General features: G+C 35.0%; 1 protein-coding gene across 4 annotated transcripts in view; it reads right to left on the bottom strand.

Moving 5' to 3' along the window:
* Window positions 1–563: 563 nt before the first annotated feature.
* The window catches only part of LOC149542885 (GPI-anchored protein), a 44,348-nt gene continuing 24,754 nt past the window's right edge, over window positions 564–20,157 (bottom strand). The window contains exons 2-8 of one of the 4 annotated variants that reach the window (XM_089797800.1): window positions 14,936–15,184; window positions 14,042–14,647; window positions 2,222–2,467; window positions 2,079–2,093; window positions 1,698–1,838; window positions 1,566–1,610; window positions 564–949 (exon numbers count right to left, since the gene is read on the bottom strand). In XM_089797800.1, the coding sequence (XP_089653926.1) occupies window positions 873–949; window positions 1,566–1,610; window positions 1,698–1,838; window positions 2,079–2,093; window positions 2,222–2,467; window positions 14,042–14,647; window positions 14,936–15,184 (1,379 nt within the window). In that variant the 3' untranslated portion in view covers window positions 564–872. Of the gene's footprint in view, window positions 950–1,565; window positions 1,614–1,697; window positions 1,839–2,078; window positions 2,094–2,221; window positions 2,468–14,041; window positions 14,648–14,935; window positions 15,185–20,157 lie in introns of all 4 variants that reach the window. The other 3 variants (XM_089797799.1, XM_089797802.1, XM_089797801.1) reach the window with 3 other exon arrangements.

Here is a 20,157-nt window from a genome sequence, read left to right as displayed (position 1 = left end):
TTGGACCCGTGATTTTGCCTTTTGCCCTGAAATAGCCTGCTCCCTGCAAAAGCTTTGTATTTGCATGAGCAAATTCTAATCAATAAAAAAACAATCACATAAGCACCCTCAGGTAACTCCAAAAAGACGGGACAAACTTTGCCCAACTGCTGCTTGAGCCAAATAGTTTTCTTAAACAGCAAGGGTAAGCACATGTTCTAAATATTATTTTTAAAAACATTTACTATCATGTAGAGATTAAAACGAGACTATACATATGTTATACAGATCCTTGTTTCTGCTATTCAAGCAGGTAATTCACAAAAGATTTATAAAGTTCTTGCAGATTTCACAATGAAGCCAATGAGATGAAAGGAGAAATTCTGCACAAGCACGGATAGCTGTTACAAAACAGTGAGTATTTTAGTTTATGTAATTCCTGAATCTTATATGCTCAAAATTTCATATCCCATTGTCGCCAAAACAGCCATAATTGCATGCAGCAGATATTAGAAGCCACATGCAAGAGGATCTAGCAAGCTATCCTCCACCCCTGCCATGATATGTACAGAAAGAAAAAACACTGCAAATAAACTTCCAAAGAAGGTGGTATTTCAAAAGGAGCTCACTGTACAAGAAATGTAACTTTGGCTGTAGCACCAATAGCAGTGCTAACATAATGCGTACACAGTAAAATACACTTCGAGGCTAATGGGTCAAAAACCTCCAACAAAGGCAGCAAGGATGCCTGTAAGATAATAAACTAACACCTAGCCTATACTCAATTCTATTTACAAGTAAAGCCCGTGAAGGGACAACTACCAGTTTCTACCTAGCTTGTGTGTCCATATAGATGTAAAAATGAATAATATTACATTTCCAGCAACACCTGTCTACAAGAATATGATGAAAAGGATGCAGAGTGAACTGATAAGGTAGGATTCTACAGCGATGCTGCAATCACCTGCAACTTTCCCAATGTCATGAAAAATCAGAGCATATAAAAGCAATGAAAACACACGCAGTCTACTTGAAAATAGGTAAATATGTTTCTCAACTTCAATACAAAGTTGTTACATGAAATGCAACGATGAAATATTTTGATAAGTTTGGCTTACATACATAGTTGACTGCAAAAGAATAACATTTTTGCACAGGTGTCCTAAAATCACGTAAAAAATTTATTTAAACGCATGTTACTTATCTATTCACAATATTTTACTTTTATTAAAAGAGCTCTCTGGAAACAGTAGTCTCAATGGATTCGATCAATTGGTTCTTGATATTTTCAAATTACATGCCAATGTTTCCAATCTTATGCAATTTAGTAACAACTAAAATGAGAACTCCTCAAAATGCGAGTAACATCATTAGCCATCACCCAGTGCACTCAAAATGCTATTTAACCTTGCGAACCCAACCAGAATTCAGTGATAGCTTAAATAATATTAAATGCTAGCACAAGGAAAACATCATTGCATTAAAGACAGTAATTAAACATGAATGCAACCAGAAAAAATAAGGGAGAGAGCTTATAATTTCCTTTGACTAAAGCAGGGTTTCAATTACAACATAAATTTGCTTACCTATATAGTCTGAGGTTTCAGAAGTTGGCAATGCCGGCAATGAAGCTGCTGCAATAATAGACTTAAAATTCAGCATACTTGCTTAAAAAGTAATAAAAGTTCCAAGAAACTCTTTACATTAGCGATGCACACCTGCGGCACAAGTAGATAAGGATGACATGGTAGAAGACGAAGGCCAGGGAGCAGCAATGTTATCACTCAAGTCACATGTAAAACTAACACCAGAAGAACTGTCAACCACCACATCTGTTGGTAAACTCCGGAGTAGGCAACCTGAGTGGAATTATAATAGCAAGATCATGTGATCAGGAAAAATTTATAATAAATGTGGTCGTACTCTTACATTTTATCACAGCCATGTTAACTGTAATCTAGAAGATTGAGAGTTAAGACCAACTTTTATGCTTAAATTGTACCTTCATATAAAATCCTCAGCATTATAAGTAACACCTTATATTTATATATAAAGGCTTATTAGCTATACAATAGACCAACAAAAAGAACAATTTATACCTTGCTGCCCAGTTGCTGCTCTCAATTGTGCCCCATGCAACACCAGTAATGAAGCATAAAATTAGCAACCATTTAAAGAAAATGTAAATTCTAATCTGTGAGAAAACTGCAGTGAAATCTTCGACATATGAGGCTAAAAGTACCTTGAAGGCTGAAGTCTTTTAAGTCAACATCACACAGTTCATAAATATCTGTAGCAACCCCCTTTTTCTGTAGCATGGATCCAAAAACTGTAGCACAGTTCAGTGCTTGCTTGTTTGTAATTAGCATTTGCTTTTGCATTGTCAAAATGTAGTTATTCACAGTGCTACAGCATGAAGAATTAGAAGGAAATGAGCCACTGCAAGCTTCAACTACTGCTGATGTATCCTCAAATGACAAAGGACAGACTGCAAAATCAACAAAAACAAATTATCATATTTTAATATTGAGGAAATTAATGTCAAAAACTTATTACAATTTTGGAATATTAAGAACCTTCACAAAGCTATCCAGCTTAGCAAATACAATTCAGAAATCGTCAAGTAATGTAATGTTAACATGAACGGATTTGACTAGAATGCCATGCCATAAACCAAATATAAAAATTCTCGCTTCATGCCATCGCTGCAAATTTATTTAAAATGCACCAACCATTTAAATGCTAAACTCACACCAAAAATATTAGAGACTAGTTCCTCGGCATTAAAAATTTCACAGCAATTTGTAAAGTTTCTGCTTAATCCTTGTCTCTGAATCAGACTTTTAATCCAGTCTTATTTTCTGAGAATGGTCTTCTAAAATTCTGAGTATTTGATGAAGTTAGTGCTTACTATGATGCAGATCCAATTCTGAATATTTAACCTTTTATTATGCGGGAGTATCTCAGATATAAATCGCAGAATGTAAATACTTAGAGGAGCAGACTGATGTAACTGTGTGTCCTTTAATCTGCATCTACAGCCTACTAATATATCCTTCCTAAAGGGTATGTACCTTAAAGGGACGTAACCCTTCCTAAATAAGCACTAATCAAACTCCTTCCTAGTCGGTAACACCTAACTAACTATTTATTAGTTTAGTTAAACATTATACTCTTATTTCTTGATAAGCCGCCGGCCCTTAGAGTTCCATATAAAATGCTAATTTAAAGATATATTATACTGAGAAGAAGAATTACAGTCTGTACTATCAGACCTGTAGGTGATCAGGTTAATATTCTTAACACTCCCTCTTAACCTGATAATCCTACAGAGAGATATTATATCTAGCAACACCAATACAAATGAATAAGCAAGAATTAATACTCTATCTGTCTGATTCTTCTTAGTATGTGGTATCATAGAACACATGATACAAAGTCATATTACTAAACCTGTGACATCACAAATCACTGCTACTAGTGATATTATACAGGATAAATCTGAAGAGTAATCTCTTCATTTATCCAAGCTGTGATTTCATAGAAACTGGTAATTCTATATCACAACAAGATCCTGAGTTATAAAATTTACCAGAATGTAGGATAAACCTGGAGAATACTAAGATTCTTCCTTTATCCAATTTGTGACTTGTGAACACAGCAATGTCAACATCACAATATCATCTAAAAACTCATCTAGATCTTACAGTAAAATCTACTATTTAGTAAATTATCTAAGAGATCGCCATCTCTCATAATGCCTTTTATACAAGTATTCATTATTTTAGAGATCGTCACCTCTATAAATAATGAATACGCATGGTGGAGCCCGTAACAGTCAATAGCCTGACAAAATAAAAATTATTTTATTAATAATCAAAAGAATACAAATGGATTACAACTCAACCATACCAAGTTTCCTCCTGAAATGCTCTATCTTTACTCTAGATAGAGGTTTGGTGATTATGTCTGCTATTTGATCTGCAGTGCAAATGTATTCCAATTTTACAAAATTCCTATCTACCATATCTCTTACATAATGGTAAGGAATCTCAATATGCTTCGACCTATCATGAAAAACAAGATTCACTGAGAGCTTGATGGAACTTTGATTATCACCATGAATAATCGTGGGATTCATAGTTTGCCTAAATAATCCCACAAATAACTTCCTTAGCCAGATTGCCTCTCGAGAGGCCATAACTGCTGCAATGTATTCGACTTCTGTGGAACTCTGTGCTAATGAAAACTGCTTTCTACATATCCAAGATATCATTACTGATCCTAAACTGAAACAGCATCCTGAAGTATTTTTCCCGTCTTTAACACTTCCACCCCAATCTAAATTAGTGGATCCATATAAGTCTAAAGCAACTTTCTCATATTTGAGTCCATAATTAAGAGTGCCTTGTAAGTATCTCATAATGTGTTTAACTGCAACTAGATGAATCTCCTTTGGTTCACACATAAACTGACATAAGGCATTAACTACATAGCAAATATCCAGTCTTGTATTTACTAAATACATAAGGGACCCAATCATCTGTTTGTAGAGAGTAGAATCTATGGAAGGTGATTCTGTTGCTGCTTAAGTTTATGTAGATTAGTCTCCATTGGAGAAGACATAGGTTTACAATTCCACATTCCAAATCTCTTCAAAATGTCTGATGTATACTTTCCTTGATTAAGTATGATACTGTCAAAATTATGTCGTACTTCCAATCCTAGCAAGTAATGAAGGAGTCCCAAATCTTTCATTTCGAATTATATAGTTAGATCTTTCTTACACTGATCTATAAGGTGATCATCACCTATTATTAGTAAATCATCGACATACAGTATCAAAATTACCATATCATCTTTATCTCTTTTAAAATATAAATTTGGATCAGCTTCATTCTTGGAGAATCCTAAGCTGGTGAGATACTTATCAATTCTTTCATACCAAGCCCTAAGAGCCTGTTTAAGTCCATAGAGAGCTTTCTTGAGCCTACAAACAGAAGTGTTAGGATCATGAGTTCCAAATTCTTCAAGTTGCTCTAGATATACTTCTTCTCAAATATTTCTATTTAGGAATGTTGTTTTCACATCCATCTGATGTACCTTCCATCCCTTTGATGGGGCAATTGCTAAGACTGCTCTTACAGAGGTATATATGGCAACAGGAGCAAAGGTTTCTTCATAATCAATCCCTTCTTTCTGAGAAAATCCTCTAGCTATAAATTTGGCTTTATACTTCTCAATACTACCGTCAGCAACATGCTTTAATTTAAATATCCACTTGGAAGAAACAATAGATTTTCCTTTAGGTCTTGGAACAATTTCCCAAACATCATTTTTCATAATAAATTGGTATTCTTCTGATATAACTTCTTTCCAAGCTGTATGTTTAAGAGCATCAAAAGGATTGGTTGGCTCTATTTTGGATAAATCACTCATCTTTATAGTATAACCGGAGAATCTTTTAGGTCTTTTGCTTTCTTTGACTGTTCCAAAAGGTGCAGCAAAGTCTTGAGCTGCTTCAACTGTTTTTATGGCCCAAAGTGGTCTTTTCTTTGAATTTTCTTCAAGGTTCATATTTTGAATTTCATCTTCAATTTCTTCTAGGTTCTCCCTTTGGGATCCAAATTCACTATTCCTTTCAGAACTAGATAACGGAGAAGGTTCATCAGAACTTATTGCTCTCTTGAATGCAAGATCTTCAAAGATTACATCTCTGCTGAGTTCAATGGTTTTCTGTCCAGGTATGAAATTCCTATATGTTTTAGAAGTTTCACTATGACCTACAAAAATACCTTTCCTCCCAGAGGGTTCTAACTTGGTTCTCTTTTCTTTTGGAACATGGATATATACAGGACATCCAAAAATTCTAAGATGACTTCTATTGGGTTTTACTTTAGTAAATACTTCTTCAAGGGTATAATCTTTAAAATAGGAGTGAGAGCTTCTGTTTTGAATATATACAGCAGTACAAGAGGCTTCTGCCCAAAGATAGTATTCTAGATTTTGGTCAAAAATCATAGCCCTAGCAACTTCTATAATTGTCCTATTCTTTCTTTCTGCTACTCTGTTTTGCTCTGGGTTATAAGGAACAGTGTACTCCCTCTTAATCCCTGATTCTTTACAAAACCTTTTAAACAAGTTTGAGGTATATTCTCCTGTTATCAGTTCTAATGGTTTTAATTTTATGTCTTGAAAAATTTTCAATTAATGCTTTGAATTCTTTAAATCTTTGTAGGATTTCTTCTGATTCCTTGCATTTTAAAAAATAAATCCATGTTTTCCTGAAGAAGTCATCTATGAACACGATATAATACCAGAATCCTCCAAGAGAAGGAACAAACATAGGTCCACATAAATCTGAATGAATTAATTCTAGTACATTATTTGTTTTCCTAATACTATCATGAAAGGGACTTCTGATGCTTTTACCCAAAGCACAGCCTTTGCAATACTAGGATGGTCTTTATTTAATTTGGGTAATCTAGTAACCATCTTCTCCATAGTTGATAAGGTTTTAAAATTTAGATGCCCTAATCTTTTGTGCCATTTTTCATTTGTATCTACAGCTTCGTGGACTAGGGCTTGAATGGATCAACTATATTCTATATTTAATTCATACAAATATCCTTTTCTTTGACCAATTAACTTTGTTTTCTTGATAGAAGAGTTCTTAGCCCAAGTTAATACTTTGTCGTCAACGAATGCAACATTGTGTCCATCATCTTCAAGTGTTGTAATTGAGATCAGGTTTCTTTTAATCCCTGGTACATAGAGTACACCTTTAAGAAGAAGAGTATTTCCTGATTTTAGTTTCAAAGTACAATTTCCAATTCCTTCAATGGCGTGTGTTGAGTTATCACCAATGGTAACTTCACCGTTAACCTTCTCTAATAAAGAATCTAGAGTTTTTTTGTACCCATTATATGTCTAGAAGATCCACTATCAATCACCCATGCTTTATTTGAAATTTCATTTGATAGAGAGGAATACAAAACATGGTTCTCAAGATCATAAGTATCTTCTTCTCTAATGACATTTGTACAATTTGCATGTTGTTTGGAATTTTTAGAACAATTAGATCTATAGTGTCCAAATTTTTCACATTTGAAACACTTTATTTTAGATAAATATTTCTTGGGCTTTCCATTCTTTTGATTTCCCTTTTTCTTCTTGAAATGCTTCTTCTTGCCCTTGTAGGAGTTTGCATTAAGAACTTGAAGTTCTTCATCTTCTACTTTTGGTTTCTCTCATTTCTTTAATTTTCTAGATTCCTCTTGAAGACAATCATTCTTGAGTCTGTTAAAGTATGGAAGCTGATCTTTGGCACTTATTCCTTGTGCAAATGTCTCCCATGAATCTAGCAATCAATCTATAGCCATAAGCATTAATTCTGTCTCACTAATGATGGTTCCTATGCTTGATAATTCATCTCTAATGCCGGCAACTCTTAGGAAATAAGAATTTATTGATTCTCCTTTCTTTATCTGAATGTAATTCAATTGCCTTTTTAGTGCAAGAACCCTAGTTGCATTGTTTACTTCATATGCATTTCGTAATGCATTCATCATATCAAAGGAAGTTTGATGTTTTATAAGCATAGGTACAATATCATTTTTAACTCCATCCAAAATGATTTGAATAGCTTTTCTATTTCCTTTGCTCCATATGGATTTGTGAGGTTCAACTAAGAGTTGTTTGGATGCTCCATCAACAAATTGTTTTACATCGTTCTCTTCAAGAATCATCATGATTCTGAATTTCCAGGCTTCAAAGTGTTCTTTCCCATCAAACCTGTCCTCGGGTCTAATTGTGTATGCCATTGAAGATCGGAGAAAATTACTAAATATATATGAAGTCTAATAACTAAATTTTGTAGAGCCCTAGGTTTGATAACTTGGCTCTGATACCATGTAAAGTTTCTACTTAATCCTTGTCTCTGAATCAGGCTTTTAATCCAATCTTATTTGTTGAGAATGGTCTTCTAAAATTTTGAGTATCTGATGAAGTTAGTGCTTATTATGATGCAGATCCAGTACTGAATATTTAACCTTTTATTGTGAGGGAGTATCTCAGATATACATCGTAGAATGTAAATACTTAGAGAAGCAGACTGATGTAACTATGTCCTTTAATTTGCATCTACAACCTAATAATATATCCTTCCTAAAGGGTATGTCCCTTAAAGGGACATAACCCTTCCTAAATAAGCACTAATCAAACTCCTTCCTAGTTGGCGATTCATGGAAGACATAACTAATAACACTTAACTAACTATTTATTAGTTTAGTTAAACATTATACTCTTGTTTCCTGAGAAGTCGCCAGCCCTTAGAGTTATATATAAAATGCTAATTTAGAGATATATTATACTAAGAAGAAGAATTACGGTCTGTACTATCAGACCTATAGGTGATCAGGTTAATATTCTTAACACAATTATGTATTAAGGTCCAGGTTTCAAGCATGGGGTTAAGCATACAGAAGGATGTATTTCTGAATACAAACGTGAAATTTGGGGACTAGTGTTAACAAATAATTTAAATTACGATTCGGATTTGGATGCAGATGCGGGTGCATGGATGCGCAATTTTCTTTTTTTTTGGAGGGAGGGGATGTGGATGCATATGGATGCACACATGTATATTTTAAATATATATATGTGCAAAGAAATGAAAGAAATATACAAGATTAAAACATTTGATAGTATGATACTTGCAACTTCACCATTACATATTCAAATTCAAATATTCAATAGGAGTATAAAGTTAAACAATACATAGTTACACCAGCCTGGGGGGCGCGGGGACAGGGGGATGGGGGGACAAGTTTTCGAGACAAGGACAAAGGGGCCTCAATTTGGGGACGACGAGGGGATGGCAGCAGGAGACGGGAGGGGGGGACGGGGGGTATATAGTATATTACTATACATATGATACTTAAAATGCTAATTATGAAAAGATGTATAAAAATATAAGACATAAATATGAAGTATATGTTCATCAAATCAGCTATTGCTACTTTTGTTTTACATTGCACTAAACAGTGAACAATGAATTATGAAAGGGATCTAACTTCTAACTTCTATCAAATAACTTAAATAATAAAGAGAAGATTCAAATTCAAAACTTAAAAGTCATAGATATCTATTATAATATATCATATTATAAATTTAGCAAAAGTATGAGTATCATTATCTCATCAATCCTTCAATGACATCATACACTTAATTACATCAAATAGCAACAACCATGATATGGTCACAATGTTCAATGTTTCAAACTTCAAATATTCAAGTTTCAAATACAAACTACAAACTTAGAAAACTATGAAAACTTTTCTTCTTGCTACTGTTGCTAAAATGAGAAAACTATGAAATGAATATAAATGAGAAAACATAGAGATTTAATGAGATTTTGACCTCTAAATGGACCCCACATACCCCAGGGTTAGCAAACAATAAAAAACAACAAAAACAAAACCTTTTTTAAAAAAATTGTGTTTTTTTTGTGCCAAAAAGGGGGACTGCCAGATGTCCCCAACTGGGTTGGGGGATGTGTCCCTGTCCCCAAGTCTCCAAACGGAGACGCAAGGACATCCCCCTCCCAGCAACAAGTTGGTGGCGCCACTGGGGACACGGGAGCGTCGTCCCACCATCCAAGATGTGTCCTTGTCTCAGGTGCGGCAGCCAAAAACAGCAGGGACGCATCCTCGTGTTACTATGAAACAATATCATATACATCTATATTCACGATTCCAATGAAAATCAACAAATCATCACAATTACAAAATCAAAATATAATTAATGATTCAATCTTCATCAATACGAATCCAAATCATATCAATTCGCAAAAAATTTCTCCTTGTCTCCAACTCCTCCAATTGATGCAAGTTCAAGATCATTGGAACCGAGAACGGTTCCACTTAACTAGATGCACCATGTGTCATGATGTTATCAGCATTCATCATCCATGAAAGTAGTAAGATTCATCGTCATCCCTGAATGTAGTAAGATCTTGAATCGTTGTATCCCATGTTTGCACAATTAAGTTCTACATCCCAATGCTTGGCTGCCCCTTCCCTATAGTGATCCTCCTTATGTGACAAAAGAGTAAGTTGGTATGAATGTAAACCAAGTCTTCAACTTTTTTAGAGCCCAACCAATTATGCTTCATTGACTGGATAAACAAGTAAGTTCTCCAATTCTATTCAGCAGCTGAAGAACTTGCAACCTAGACAATGTTCACAATTACAAAATTAATTATTAAAGTTAAACATAAAAATGAAAAAAACAAAAAACAAAAAAAACTTACTTGTGAGAGAATTTTGATTGTGAGAGGTTGTAGATGGCTATGGTTGACCATAGAGGTACCACCATGTGATAGCTCCCATGTCACATTGGTCCCTTAGCAATTTTGTCCTAACTTTTTTGTGAATGACATCATCTAGGAAAAGTATTGCAAAAGCTTTGTAGCGCCCACTAGCAACTTCTCCATCCACATATGGTGCTACTTTATCAGGCATACCAAATACTTCCTCACAGTAGTACCTTGGAGATAAGGCGTATGCAAGGAGTTGCAATGGGATAGTCATCTTTTCCCAATGGTAATGAATGATTGTTTCTAATTGATAACATATGGCTTCACATTTTGTGGGGTCATTCTCATGTGTTTGTATAGAAAGTTTTACCTTCTCTACCACTGTATCCATGTCATCATAGACATCTCCCAAACAAGGCTGATCTGAATCAGCAAAGCTGAGCCTAGTCATGGTAGGATTAGTGAAATCTAATACAAATTGCACACAAGCCCACCAACTATCACCCAAGATCAATGCCTTGACCTTTTGTACCCTCTCTAAATTTGTAGTCTTCCATATACCCCACTAGCTAGAAATAACCATTTGGCTTAATGCCCCTTGCACCTTGACAAGTCGTCTCATAGCAATAGTTTCAGATGCAAATCGGGTTTCAGCCACCTAAGTAAGTAAACCATAACAATGTCAATAAATACCAAGTAAAGTTATACACAATTTGATAATTGGACATAAAATATATTCAAATTAAACAAATAAATGAGACTTACTAATTACAATTTACCTTTAGCAACTCCAACTTGGAGAATGATCTGAATATAAATTGTAACATGTGGTGGTCAAACATTTGTATCTCCTCTCACTCTTCGTGTGTTTGATTCACCCAATCCATTTGAGTGGCAATCTGTTGCATGACCAAGTTTAGGGGCCATATGGTGCATGGTTTCCAAAAAATATGGTCAATACCAGCCCTCAACCAAAGCACCTGCACCCCTACAATTTTTTGCCTTATCTATAATCATTTAGACTACATTCTCACTACCCACCAACTCTATGGCCTCAATGAGAATTTTGGAAATGAAGTGTTAATCTTTCACTTCCCCTTCACAATTAACTGCCTTCAAAAACATTGCCCCTTTGGGCGACACTGCAATCACAGTAATTAATGGTTGATTTCTCATATCTTTCCATCCAAAACAATAGAAACACCCAAAGTTTTCCATGAATTTCTAATTGGTTAAATAGCTTCTCTACACAAGCCATCTCTTTTTGCAATAAAGTAGTACGCACCTTTTCATTCCCGAGACGTGTATCATTCGATGCTTTATTTATGGCTGCCACCATTTCTTCCAATATGGTGATCTCACCAAGTTGAAAAGAAAATTGTTGGTATAGAGACAACATGCAATAGCTTGATCAGCAAGCTATCTTACCTCCATTTTAAATGGAGTGTCCAATGGACCTCTTTAGTGGGCAATAGTTTTTACTTCTTCCTCTCACTCCCAGTATAGATACTTGCAATTATGAGTGTTTGAAGGATACAATTGGTTCTATGGGTAATGGCATTGTTTTTTTTTTAGGATAAAGGTTGAAAAAATATTTTTGATATTTTTATCAATTTATCAGCAACTTCTTTTTCTTTTACAAATGAAGCTATTTGTGTATTAGACAACCCCTTCCAATTTGTGCCTTTGCACATTGCAAATCCTTTACCAACAAGGCCCATAAAATGAAGTTTGTCCCAAGAATATGATCTATTGAATGGTTTCCCTTTGTAACTTTGAAAATAATTACACTTCCAAATATATGAGCCGCCTCTAGAAACCTATGAGATTCTTGTGGTATGTCTCCATAAAGGAGATCCTACATCAATTTTAAAACTATAGGCTCCTTGCCCTCCCACTAAACTTTGACTAACGGTGGTGGCCATTCCTGCACAATACATCTAATTTATTGAAATGCTTATAATAAGAAATTAAATAAATTTAAATTAGAAAAAAACTATGAAAATCAAACATACAAGTGCAAAATAATGATACAACACTACTATAATAGATAGCTGAATTTGTTTCTTTTTTTCATTTTCTTTTTTTAAATGAAAAATATTTAGAAAAATTTCTTCACAAAATTGAAGAAATTCATCCAAATCTCACAAAAATCATTGAATAACTCAATAATGGGATCAAATGCTTACCATAGATGCTTAAAACTTGTTTGTGGAAGCTATCTCTTGCCCTACAAATGACTCACTTCGAAAATAATCACCTTACCTTCAAAATGCCAAAATGGAGACCAAATGAGAAAAGAATCTAGTTGTGGTTGAATGACCTCTTTTACGGTTGCTTTATGGTTCAGGAGCAAAAAATAGGTTCAAAAAGTCTTTTTCCCATGTGCTAGATGAATGTTTTAAGTGGCAAAAACAAAAGGCCTTTTTAGGCATCTAGGCCCACGTATGCTAGTGGCAGCTCCCGGATGTTCATGTAAGCCACCCAGACCCACAATGGCTTCCACACAGCTTTGGATGCTTGGGAGGCACTTTTGAGTGGCGTCCACCTGCCTCCACTCCGGCATCCACATCCGTCTGCCTCCTCCTCCACATCTCAAGCCAGGAAGCCCACATCAGCTTCTGAGGTTTTATTCATCACACTGTCAACAATGCTAATCATCCACACATCCTAGTGCATGTTCAGCCTTAAGCTTTTACAGAACAGAAAGACTCCAGTATCTTTTGAGTGAAAATAATGATTCCTTTGGATTTTTGGTGGCGCACATATTCTTTCTCTAGTTCCGTTGCCTATCAATTGCAAAACAGGGAGAACATCCGACAGTCCTGACCACAAGGAATGATCTGCTGACAGCATCCTTCACACAGTTGAAGCACCTTCCTCAAGGGCAGAAACTTAGAGAACAGAAGCTTCAAGATAAACACTTCACAGAAGAATGGTCATGCAAAGGGCATGTCAGACTAAATAAATGCATAATGTGTGTTTATTTCCTCTCACCTTCCTTAAGAGTAGGAACTTAAAGCACATGAGCTTCAAAGTAAACACGCTGCAGCAGAAGGGCCATGCATAGGCCATGTCAGCCTAAAGGAAAAGCATAATTTTTGTCCATTTCCTCTATATACTTGCATGCAGCACACTTTATTTTCTAAGTTCAAAACTCTTTCCCTTGACCTTTGGAGCGACACAAGAAAGTTTTACTGTTTTGGTATTAGTCTAGATTGGTATTGAGAAATCAGTTTTGAGTTAGTCTAAGTCTGTTCTGCTTCTGTTTGTCATCATATGGTATCCTGTTGATGTTTTCTGGACAAATACTTTCTGAAACTCTACTTGCAACTAGTATTTCAGTTTTTTTTTGGGGGGGGGGGGGGGTGTCAACTAACAACTACCCTTATTAGCCAATTACCTAAATGCTTTTCATTTAATTTGATTATAATCAACTCATTGAAGAACTACATCAAAGAAGGCTGTTGGATAACATACAAATTGAATTAAAGGATATCTAGAGTAATTAATTTTCGTCCAACATTATAGTTTCAAACTATGTATAAAATAACCTCTCCAATTCAAAAATACAGAAACAAAAACCAGTAATGCATTCTTGATGGTGAGCTTGCATTAGAAGTTATCAAGCCAAAACTGGTTTAAGAAAACTAAAAGGCTAAACCATGCACTTTCAAACATATCAAAATAAAATAAACTTGAGACAGAAATCAAACTTCTGTTGAGTGAATTAGATTGACAAACCTTTGTTAACCTTGCAACTAAACAAAATCCGGAATGCATTATTTGCTGTATCTGGGTCAAGGTGTCTTGAAAGCCAAGAAAAAACCACGCCTTTGCAATCATTTAATGTAATTTGCTCTGCTGGGGAAGCTAATGCAGCATTTTTTGCCAATGAGCTCCAGTCTCTTGAGGCTAAATGAACTGCAGCCTCAATAATAGCAGGCTCACAAACTGGCCTGCAACACTCTTTCAAAGGATCAACAGATCTGCATGCATCTAACAGTTTACTTGTGTTCACTATTTGCTCAAAACTATGCACATCTTTTACTGGACAAGAACCTCCAGTGAGATTAGAAGGCTTGACAGAGCAAAGGGCTGGAATTGTATTGTTTGCTCCACTGCTGGTTAAGACACTCACAATATCTTTTAAACAATACTTTGCAGTTGTTATGTTTAGCACCAAGGAACCGCTAGCTAAACTTTGCTTTCCCTGAAATATTCTGAGCATACTATGAACCTGTGGACAGCAAATGACATTCCCCAGGTATGTGGCAAGAGGTGCAGAACAATCAGCTGCTGTCAGATCCACAGTTTGTGTGAATGCAGAGATATTCACTGGACATTTTCCTTCATAAGGAAAAAGACCAAAACAAATTTTAGAGAAGCTTTGAAAACTCATATAAGATAACCATTTTTTTCAGAAAACCATGTTAAGACAAATTTCAAAGTATTTCACATTAACCAACTAGATGCCATTACCAAGATCTATCCTAAAATGACAACCCAGAAGTTCTAAACAGACACTATTTCATTGAAAAACCAAAACCCCTTTTGCAAATAAAGAGAGAGAAGAATTTACATGAGAATCAAGTAAATTGATATATTAAAAAGGTCAATGCAATGAATGTAACTTACCTGTTAGAACAGGATTGGGTGCAGTAGGGAAATATGGATACATAGGTGGCATCGGCATTGCTGGAGGTATTTCATGGGGGACAACAGAAGGTGAAATTTGTATGGGACCAAAGAGATCACTTGGTATATCTGAAGGTGCAGTTGCATAGACACTACCAGGAGAAGAGCTAATAGATATGCCAGCCACTATCCCCAGCTCAAATTCCTTTACACACATGAAGGATATCAAAAACCAAAAATAGAACATACCTGCAGTCCAAATATACAGCATTTGGTAAGCAAAGGACTGATCCAAATGAAAAGAAAAAGATACGGAAAAAAAATTATAAGCATAGCATACATGGAATAATTCAAGGATTCTTAATATATACATATGATAATATGAACTTGGAATACATTTAATGCACCAAAGTAGGCCAATGCTACAAAATTATTATGTAATTAATTGAAGTCCTGAAAATGTTAATTAAAAGAGTTTCCACATAAAACTGTGTATAAGTTTTCAACTTTTTAGAATGATATTTCAAATCACACTCTGATTCATCATCAAGATGAAGAAAAGCAAAAATATTAGATAGATTGCAAATCATGTGCTTTATAAAGAAGAGGAGTGCAATCCAAAACACTGATGCTAAACACTTATAAATGGTTTTACCCAGAATCTCTTTCAACTTATTTCAATGGACTGTGGAAGAATTATGTCTGTTATTCCTAAAAATTGTAATGTCCCCAAATGTTGGTGGAAAAAAATTATTAAATTGTCAAGATAAATTAAATATTTTCAAAAATGACTTTATTTTGATTATTTTAATTAGAAGTGACTTTGATAAAGTCGCTTAAATTTATTAAGTGACTTTATTATAAAATAAAGTTGCTTCTTGGAGTATTTCTCTCAAAATAAGGAAAAGGCTATAATAAAAGGAGGAAAAAAATAATTGTGAAGGCATTCTGGAGATGGTTATTATTATTTTGAGTCTTTTCCCTGAGCTTGAAGGTCTAGTTAAACCCTAGGATAGAAACCCTAGATGGTTTGGTGGATTCACTTCAGGATTCATAGATGCATTACATTGTTCAGTTTGTGGACAATTATACCATCCTTGGCTGTGACATTGAGATATTCATGGTGCCATTGTGAGGAGAGATTCTCATCGATGTTTGGCTCTATTTGTGGGCGATTGTGTAGTAGCACTTCTCCATTTTGTGCAGTGATCGTTCCTCATATTGCAGCAATTATTTGTGGGTTTGATTGATATTGACTTCCCCTTGCATGTTGGTGTTGGCGCACCTCTCCAGCAGCAGGCCCACTTATGCATTGGTCACTCTTCTTGCATGTCATTCAATCTTCTTCCATATGCAAAATGATCATATCTTACAGGGGTTTAATGATATTGGAGTGGAATCATGTAGAAATGTTGCATGATAATTTTATGCATGTTCTAGCTTTTTAACTGCAGTATATTTGATGTAACAGCCGTGCATGTTTATTTCCTTGGAAATCTATATCATTTTCTTTGCATGTTAGGTATGCATGTTTGCATGCTGTTATTTTCAATTTCACAATGAAATGAAGCATCACATTGAAACAATATCCTAGTTCAGGACATCTCAAAAATATAGTAACATGAAATGTTGTAGTAAAAAGGATTTTACGAATATAAGTGTGCATATTTCCTATCCATTAGGAGGAAATTTGAGGTTTTGAGATAAAAGCTAAGGGAGAAGCTTTGAGGAGACAATCCTGATTTTGAAATTTGAGAAGCGAGTATTTGAGCTGCCCCTTTGGGCAAGGGAGACCACTGCATGTGATTTGCTCATTGTGATGTTTATGAGAAGCTTTCACATTTGGTCATCCACTAGTTTTTGTTTAGCCTTTGTGTTTCATATTTGTTGCATGCATGAATCTTCAGGCTTGAATCTCCATGGCGAAACAACCATAGGGTCTAGGTGACACTATCTTTTGGGATTGTTGCCTTCAGCAAGCCAATACTCAGGGTGTAAATGCTTGACCAGAAGAATTGTTGTGCAAAGAAGGGTGAAATGCGGTCATCAACATTTGTCATGCTTACAGAAATAAGAGAATTTGTGACAGGCATGTAAAAACTCTTTAATAAAATATGACTAAAGCATAGATAGGTCGCCTGTTAGCTTTTACTAGCACACAATTCAATCTAGTTGTCAGTCTCATAACAACTGGAAGAGTGCTACAACATATGGGTTGATAAATGTGCAACAGATCACATCAGCATTTCAAACTTTGCAGACATATTTCAGTGCATCAACTCAGATCAGATTGTGATATTGCTATCAGGATTTAACTGTGTGATTTTTGAGTCAAACTCATTGACCCATGTTTCATGAGTTTAATCTAGTTGTCAGTCTCATAATAACTGGAAGAGTGCTACAACATATGGGTTGATAAACGTGCAACAGACCACACCAGCATTTCAAACTTTGCAGACATATTTCAGTGCATCAACTCAGATCAGATTGTGATATTGCTATCAGGATTTAACTGTGTGATTTTTGAGTCCAACTCATGAAACATGGGTCAATGAGTTAGACTCAAAAATCACACAGTTAAATCCTGATAGCAATATCACAATTTGACTTGCTGTGGAAATTATCTCCTATTTATCAGATCAGATTTTCCAGTCACCTGAGCCATCAATACAAAATCTTCAGCTCCAGCAGGAATCCAACTATTCTCTATGGTGAAGACATGTTCCAATTCATCAAGCCAAGTCATACTTTCCTGTCAGTTAAGAAAAACAAGGAAAATCCTTACTCATCATCCAACCTATCTTTTCTATACTTTAGCTTCAATGGGACTTCTAGGAGCACTCTGAGCAGTGTGATTTTCCAGTCACCTGACCCATCCATACAAAATCTTCAGCTTCAGCAAGAATCAACCTATTTTCTATGGTGAAGACATGTTTCAATTTATCAAGCCAAGTCATAATTTCCAAGAATTTAAGAACAACAAGCAAAACCCTTGCCCCTGTTTAATGGTTAGAGGCCATCAGTAAGAAAGACATAAGAATTTTTCATGTCTTTCAAGAAAAAATGAGATCAGTAGAAAGTGATAAGGATGCCTGGCTCATCATTCAGCCAAGTTTTACCACACTTTAGCTTTGATGGGACTTCTACAAGCAATCTGAGCAGTGCAGTTGTGGGTCTAGATTTATAAACAGAAAATGGAAGCTTCATACAGGTTGACTCTCTCTTCCTTGGAAACTACACCAATAATGAAACATGGAGAGAAGAGGTTGTCATGAGGATTACATTGGCTTCTTTTGGTGTGAAGTACTTAGTGGCAGTAGGAGAACGTGATCATCAAGCAGCAGGTTTGAATGGGCAATTGATGTTTGACTGGATAGTTTGATATCCATTACTGAATGTACCTTTCATGTAATTTAATGTAATATATATGGTTGGGTAGCCCATACTTAAGTATTGAAGAACAGGTAATGTGGGGGATGACACAGCCATGTGACAGTGAAGGCATTCACCTTCCAATGGGGAGATCTTGTGTTCGACTCCCACTACCACTGTTCGAAGACTTGCGTGAAATACCACTGTTGATAGCAAGTCTTGGCATGCTGGAAGGACAGATTAGCGACCGATATAGAGCCTGTACAAGCTTTTTCTTGTAGCGATAAGGGTATAAAGGCAGCAAGAAGATATAAGTTGTAAATGACTAACACGTGAGAAATGAGGAAATCAAATGAAAGGAGACATAAGGTGAGGTATTCATATGGAGTGCTAAGGAGGTTAAAATCAGAGAGATGAGATTGACAGTCTCAAATAGAGATACAAGAAGTAAAAAGGATATAATAAGCATGAGACAACTTCAGGAGGCATTAACGGCTCAGCACTATCAATGTACTCACCACAGGGATGGGGTGCCCCAATACGACCCCACTGGTTCATAGCTCCAGTCCAAAGTGTTCACTGAGCCCCAAAAAACATTTTTAAAAAAAGAACAGGCAGTGGGTAAATGTGGAACTAGGTTAATATGTGAAATGGACATTGATCTCGATTATGACGCAATACGCTTGTCTTCAATTAGTTAAAACTTAAGATGGATTAGAAGTATAATTATTTAGATTTAGTTTATTTTTATAATTTATATTTATTTAATTTGAAATTAGAAATGAAAAATGTATGGATTTTCTATAATTGCTTCAATTTGTGTATGGATGTTCTCTAAAGGGGAGATGTGGAACTATATCGGTATGTGAAATGGATAAAGACTTGATCTTGGTTATGAAGCAATACCCTTGTCTTTGATTAGTTAAATTGGAATTGTAATTATTTAGATTTATTTTATTTTTAATAAATTAGAATTGAAAAGTGTATGGATGAACTAAAATTATCTGAACAAATGACTTATATTCTTTAAATATTAAATTAAATAAAATCTAATTTTGAATTGGATTCAAGGATAGATATTAGTAAAGAATAATAAATATCAATTAAAAACCCTACAGTTGTCAAGGATTTGACGAGAATAAAATAAAAATATTAAGTTTAAAGTCGAAAGATATTTAAATGAATCAATTGGACTGACAAATTTGAAGATAAAGCAAACTAAACAAGATTCTAGGATTCAACAAAAAGAACATTACTACTACATGCAACTGCATATTTTCAAAAACTAGAAATGAGATGGTAAATGTTTTAGCTTTCAAATTCAACTCAAATTCAACTTAATCATTGGAATTACATGTAAGGTTGGAGGCTGGAGCTGTCAGCCTCAGGAAAGTTTAAGGACTAATTTATGAACTATGGTGGAATTGTAGTGAGAGAACTAGACAGCTGAATCCATGGAAACCAGTGATTTAGGGGAATCAATGTAAACTAAACATGAGGATTCTTGTAGACATGTGAGACTGATTTTGAATAGCTTAAATCAGAATTCAAACCCTGAATGTGAAATGCTTGGCTTGATGGAACTCAGAAAGAGCAACAAAAACTCTACAACAAAAATTGAAACCCTAAAATTGGAAATTTATCTAATTGAACTTATGGATGAATCTACGTGATTGCAATGAACGTGGGAATTAGTTTTTTACTGAAATAGAAAATGTTGTGATTTCAATTTCATATAAATTTCATTGGAAATTGTGTTTTGTGAAAAGAGAACTAGTTTTCGTGTTCTGATCAATTAGAGTATCTATAGCCAATGGTTTGTATGTTCTCTGGTTCCCAAGTAATTTTTA

Source organism: Cupressus sempervirens, chromosome 8, assembly GCF_028749045.1.
Source record: "Cupressus sempervirens isolate cs-2001-9-10 chromosome 8, ASM2874904v1, whole genome shotgun sequence".
Classification (NCBI taxonomy): domain Eukaryota; kingdom Viridiplantae; phylum Streptophyta; class Pinopsida; order Cupressales; family Cupressaceae; genus Cupressus; species Cupressus sempervirens.
The sequence above is the reverse complement of the archived record's forward strand: the minus strand, read 5'-3'. Positions and strand labels throughout refer to the sequence as shown.